Here is a 6,238-nt window from a genome sequence, read left to right as displayed (position 1 = left end):
AAGACATTAGAGACATCTTCCTCCATTGACAATTCTTCCCCCACACCCGAGATCCTGCCAGTTCCCAGCTTATCACACACTCAGCTAGCCACACTGACCTTGATTGTCTGGAACTCTGTTCTCACAGTTTAACCCTTCTGCTTCAGGTTTCTCTCTCTCTGCTAAAAACCTTATCTGTAAGTCTCACAACCTGCGTCACTGACCAACAGGATTCCCTGTCAAAACGCAAGAGGAAGCTGTGCTGCCTCTAGGACACAATGGTTGCAAACCTAAAGGTAGAGCTCTTTTGCTTTTAACACTTTGCATAGCAATTACACTTGTTGAGGTTATACTGGTGTTTATAGTAGCAAATGTATGAATGACTCATAAGCATCTTCGGAGACCTATGCATGCATTTATACACTAGAGCCATGGTGTCCAACAGAGTGGCAAAATGGCAATTGACTTGTGGCAAATTGATGGTTTCCTTCTACCATCTATTATAAGTGTTGCTGTTTCCAAGTCTGCACATATTTCGTCACTCAGAATAAGCAAGCCTTCTTGTGACAGCAGCCATTTTACTTACTCTATAGGTGAGCAAGGCCTGATTATCCATGGTGCAATTGGAGCAATTGTAACATGGCTCTGCTTGCAAGAGAGCCCAGGGTCTAACTGTCATTTTTTAAAAAAGTAAATCTTTTTTATATTAAGGAAGTTAAGCAAAACATACAGACAGATGAGTCAGCATTTTCCTCCCTTTTCAGTGTTTTTAGCCAATGAGTGACAGGTCAATTGTTTCAGCAGCAGGATACAGACATCTTTGAGTCCTAAAGAGTAGCTATTTCCCCCTTCCCTTTAGTTTCTGTCTCCTAGTCGATCTCTGTAATTTGCCCAGACCCAGCAGCAGCAGTCAGTCAGGTCAGAGAACATTATATACATTTGCAATTAATAAGTTGTTGTAATATGCTTTCCAGTCAATTACAACTTATGGTGATCCTATGAATCAGTGACCTCCAGTAGCATCTGTTATAAACCACCCTGTTCAGATCTTGTAAGGTCAGATCTGTGGTTTCCTTTATGGAATCAATTCATCTCTTGTTTGGTCTTCCTCTTTTTCCACTCTTCTGTTTTTCCCAGCATTATTGTGTTTTCTAGTGAATCATGTCTTCTCATTATGTGTCCAAATATAACCTCAGTTTCATCATTATCACTAGGTTTAATTCGTTCTAACACCCAATTATTTGTATTTTTCACAGTCCATGGTATGCGCAAAGCGCTCCTCCAACACATTTCAAATGAGTTGATTTTTCTTACATGCACTTTTTTCACTGTCCAACTTTCACATCCATACATAGAGATCGGGAATACCATGGTCTGAATGATCCTGACTTTAGTGTTCAGTGATACATCTTTGCACTTGAGGACCTTTTCTAGTTCTCTCATAGCTGCCCTCCCCAGTCGTAGCCGCCTTCTGATTTCTTGACCTATTGTCTCCATTTTGGCTAATGACTGTGCCAAGGTATTGATCCTTGACAAGTTCAATCTTGTTGTCAACTTTAAAGTTACACAACTCTTCTGTTATTACTTAAGTCTTCTTGACATTCAGCTGTAGTCCTGCTTTAATTAATACAGTACAGCGTTATTTATCCTAAATGTTTTGGTTATGTTCTGCCACCACCACCAAACAAAAATAAATGTTTGGAGATAAATGAGAATGTTTGGAGGTTTGGGAATTGAAAGCAATGTATAGAGTTCTGTTCTGTGTGAATAAAGTGAAATGTTTAGCAAAGTTTAATCTGAACAGGGTTAGACTGAATGTTGAGGTTTGTGTTTGACTGACAATGATAAAAAAAATGTGTGGAACAGATGGCTGATTTTTTGAATATTTAGTTTTATTATTGATTATGGTTTGTCTTATTACTGATTTTTGTAAGCCATCCTGGAGGCTTTTTTTTGGCTGAAGAGTTGGGTAAAAAAAGCTTAGGGCTTTTATCAGTATTACAGTGTGCAAAATGAAAATATTGCTGCTTCAGAACAGTGACGCTTGCTTGGGTTCTTGAAGCAATCAGGTCTGTTCATAGGTTAGTGAAGGCTCAACAAACCAGAAACAATATTTTAAAAAAAAAAATGGGGAGGGGAGTTCCTCTGAATATAAGAGCAACCAAACTGGATAAAACCAAAGGTCCACCTGCTGTAGCATCCTACTTCCCACAATGGCAGCCAGATGCATCAGGAAGCCTAGCCTATAGGCAGGGTTTGAGGCCAATAACTTTTTTCTATCTTCTCTAAGGTACTGGTTTTCATATCCATGAGGGTTTTTTTCTTAGAATTGAGGGTCCCTGTACATTAAGAGAAAATATTTATTTCATATTTTACATCATGTGGCATTGGCCACTAATTTAGACTTCTTTAAATTTAAACATTGATTAGACAAAGTTGGGTTTGAGGCCAAAAGCCCTTTTCTATTAGTCTCCCCATCTTAGGCATATTCAGAGGTAGACTGAACTTGGAGGTTCCATATAGCAATAAACAAGAGCTACCTTTCCTTCTTCAGGTTCAAAGGCAGTGTCTACTTCTGAATATGCTGAAGGAGATAAAAGAAAAAGGTTATTGGCCTCAAACCGTGCTGGTGTGTTTCATGATGTTTCTATTGCGGGAAGCAAATGCTGGACTAGATGCACCTTTGGCTTGATCCAGCACCACTGCTCTTATAGTCAAACAAATTCTAACCCCCTTTTAAAGAAAGGTTTCTTTCTTTCTGATTTGTTGTGTTCAGTTTATTTTTATTTTTGCTAACCTGTGAACACAACTCATTGCTTCAAGAACCTAAGCCAGCTCTCCTGTCCTGAACCATGAATCTTTTAATTTTGCATACTACTCAGCTTACAGAAAAAAAACAAAGCTTTTTTACCCCACTCTTCAGCCTAAACATTTCCAGGGGCAGTTGAGATGTAGGGCTCATCTACATGGGAACATTTATTCGTAGCACATACACTGCATTTACGTTTGTTATAGATTTGCACCGTCTGCAGTTTCTGCTCAATGTTAGCTGCCAACCATTTTTTCCCATTCAAACAAGTAGGCATTCCTCTGGGAAGGATTAGTGTGGCTGTTTCCTTCTAGCCCCACCCTCTAATTATACATTCCCACTCCCTCCTGTTGCTAGGTGACTGAGCATGCTCAGTCTGTTCTACCAGCTGTGGTAGGTTCCTTGAAAAGAACCCAGCAGTGCAAATACTTTGTTTTCCCTGCCTATGGTTGGTAGAATACAGCTGAAATACAAACCTTTGTTAGAGTAGTGTTACGCTTTTGTGCACAAGCTAGGGGAAAAAGAAAAAGGCACTACAGCAACCGGAAGTTGCTTGTCAGGTTACAGGAAACAAAATGAAAGAAGGGAGCAGTAGATAGTGGGTTTGGAGAGAGGAACAATTGACACACCCACCTAAATGCATCAGAGCAAAGTTTGCAAGCACTAGAAAAACTCAGGAGTTTTTTTTTTCCACTTTTCGTGTTATTAGCAGATTGGGTTAGTACGGATTTACTGCATAATAGCTTCTGCTTGCTGGTAACGTGAACCATGCACATTTAAAGGAGACATGAGTAGCAGCAACCCTGCAGTAAACCACCATAGATGAGCCTGTAGTCTAACTGATTTTATGCCTGATTTCCCTACACTACTTAATAAAAACAGATGAGATTTCTCACTAATTCAATAAATCAAGACATTATTGTGTATTTTTCTGTCTTCAAAAGCATGGGGTTTTTTTTGTTACATTGCAAAAATAACACATTTGCCAGTCTCTTGGCAAGTATGAAAAAACTGTTGGACACCACTGCACTAGAGCCATGATGGGAGTTGCACACAGGTGTTTGAAGACTGCGGTGGTAGTTCAGGCTGCATATTTGTGGCGAGTGACACTAGTATACCTCTAGTAAGTATTGACAGGTGGAATGCCCTACATAGGTGCATGGAAAATGACAATTATAAGAGGACTGCAGCATTAGAGGATATAGGGCTACATTTAAGCAATGAGGCATTTTAGACCCGGTCTAGGAGGAGGAACGGGCTTTGCCAGGACTGAAAGAGAAAAAAAGCGGGGTCAGTTTGTTGTAAAAACAGCTTCCCCTGCCCTTACTTCTGATCAGTGTGTAATTGCTTGTTGACATTCCTGCCCTGCATTCCCCACCTTAAAGGTACATCCCTCTAGTTCTGAGAGAGGCCCTCCCCCGCTCCTCTTCGGATCTCCTCCTGCATATCATTGCAAGTCTTTGCTTTTTGAAATAGGGAATGACCTAAATCTCCGTCTAGCCGATGGAGGAGGTCTCACAAACGTCAACATGGTTTGGCGGGCTAAGAGCGGGAATAGGGAAGCGCGTCATTCACCAAACCACGCCACCCTCAGCCGCTGGCACCTTGTCAAAAGTTTGCAATGTGCGGGAGGCGGAGGTTAGGCTGGGAAGCTTCTCGGGGGACTTCTTGCTGCCCCCCCTCTCAGTTCAGGATTGGTGGAAACCCAGCCGTCGAAAGGGTTTATACAGCGCTTCGGAGATTGTCACAGCTGTCTCTGGGTCTTGTTGGAGGAGGTAAGCTGCCCCATGGCCTCTATCCTGGGGTGACCAACCAATGCAAGATCTGTCCGTGTTACAGCGTCGTCCGTGGCGTAGAAAGGAAAAGGAGAGAAGGTAAGGGGAGCACCTAGGGAAAAACCCTTGCCATCGCCTTCCTGTCTCCCTCCCTCCTGCAAAGGTTGTTCCGTACTTACTGCTTCAGTCCGGGGATCTGTAAAGGGAACGGGCTTGGTAAGTCAAAGCACTTCATTCGCGAGTTGCTCCCTTGGACAAAAGAGCCGGAAAGTTGCGTGTGCGGTGAGCTCTGAGTAGAGCTAGACTTCCGATCCTTGCCAGAAAGTTACAAGCTCTATGCAGGGTCAGAGGAGTTTCGCAGTCGTGTGTTGTTTGCCCCTGCCGCAGCTTTTGATCACTCAGCGGCGTGGAAGTCTGAGCTGTGGCTTTGGGACCGAAGTAAGGAGGACCCAGCAAATGAAGCGCGATGGAGAAGAGGGTGCCTTTTCATCCTGAAGCAGGTGCACCGTAACCCAGCCTTCACGCTTCTGGGGTTCGGAAAACAGCCGCCCCCAATCGCGGAGGACGGGACTGCAGGCGTGCTTGAGTTTCAGCATCCTTTCATTTTGATACCACTTTGGGGCTGTGGCAAAAGCAATTGCTTGTTGAAATTAGGGTAGATGTCGCCCTAGCTTCTGAGGGCGCACGTTGAGAAAAGTACCGCCGGGTCCAGGTTTTTCAGCTTTCAGAAAGAACTTTTCGGGGGGGGGGCTGCGAGTTGCCACATTGTTCATTTCTACCCATGATACATCTCTCGTGATCGGAGGCTGAAGTGAAGATTATCATCTGCGTCGCCCCCCCACTCCTCGCAAACCCTTCTAACAAATGTTTTTCATGGAACAAACTAAAGTAACACACCAGGGGGAGCAAGCTTTTAACTTCACCAGAGCCCTTCTGCAGGCTGGGCATTAAGCAAAATGGGGTGTGGGGAGGAAATTTGCAGTCGGGAAGACCCCCAACATCATACCCACCCACCCTCACCATTTTGCTTAACATCCAGCCTGAAGAAGACCTCTGGAGAACTTCAAAGTTTGCTCGGTATTATTTTGTCATTTTTAGTTGGTCCCCCAAAAGGATATTACTCTACTAGATTTTTGAATACTGCCTAACAGACTGACATGACTCCCTCCGTATTTTACATAGAACTGTTGCATTGAACTGATGTTCCTCTCAGTACTGGGCTAGCCGCCTGTGAATGATAAGGACCACAAGCCATTTCCTAGTTAGCTTCTCCTACAGTTACCAAAAGGAGGCAGCTGCTGCCTGCAGTGCAGAAATCAAAAGGGGATTTGTTTGTGCATTCCTCTTTTGGTTGAGAACAGTGCCTTGTTTCCACTTAGATGGGGAGATACAGAAAGGAGATAACCTATGCGCTTTGGGAACCACGCCAGCTTTCTGGAAGCATACCTGTAAATAAAGTGGATACTTTTCCATAAAGGTAGCCACAGCCTGATGTTATCACTGTCATTAGCTCATCTGTTTTGCTGAGAGCCTCTCAGAGGCAGGATGAGGCCATACTGCAAGATGAGGCAGTAATGTAGCCCCTGCTGCAGCTAGGAAAGGGCTGTGGTGGTAGAGCACATGCCCTGTATGTATGCCCAAGATCCCAGATTTAACCATGCCACCCCCAGTTCAA

General features: G+C 43.5%; 1 protein-coding gene across 5 annotated transcripts in view; it reads left to right on the top strand.

The window, feature by feature from the left end:
• The first annotated feature begins 212 nt into the window (after nucleotides 1-212).
• The window catches only part of VWA2 (von Willebrand factor A domain containing 2), a 68,796-nt gene continuing 62,770 nt past the window's right edge, over nucleotides 213-6,238 (top strand). For 2 of the 5 annotated variants that reach the window (XM_061635926.1, XM_061635922.1), the window contains exon 1: nucleotides 4,177-4,563. In XM_061635926.1, coding sequence (XP_061491910.1) covers nucleotides 4,292-4,563 — 272 coding nt within the window. In that variant the 5' untranslated portion in view covers nucleotides 4,177-4,291. Of the gene's footprint in view, nucleotides 276-4,176; nucleotides 4,780-6,238 lie in introns of those variants that run through there. The other 3 variants (XM_061635925.1, XM_061635923.1, XM_061635924.1) reach the window with 3 other exon arrangements.

The sequence above is a fragment of the Rhineura floridana genome, chromosome 7, assembly GCF_030035675.1.
Source record: "Rhineura floridana isolate rRhiFlo1 chromosome 7, rRhiFlo1.hap2, whole genome shotgun sequence".
Taxonomy (NCBI): Eukaryota; Metazoa; Chordata; class Lepidosauria; order Squamata; family Rhineuridae; genus Rhineura; species Rhineura floridana.
The sequence above is the reverse complement of the archived record's forward strand: the minus strand, read 5'-3'. Positions and strand labels throughout refer to the sequence as shown.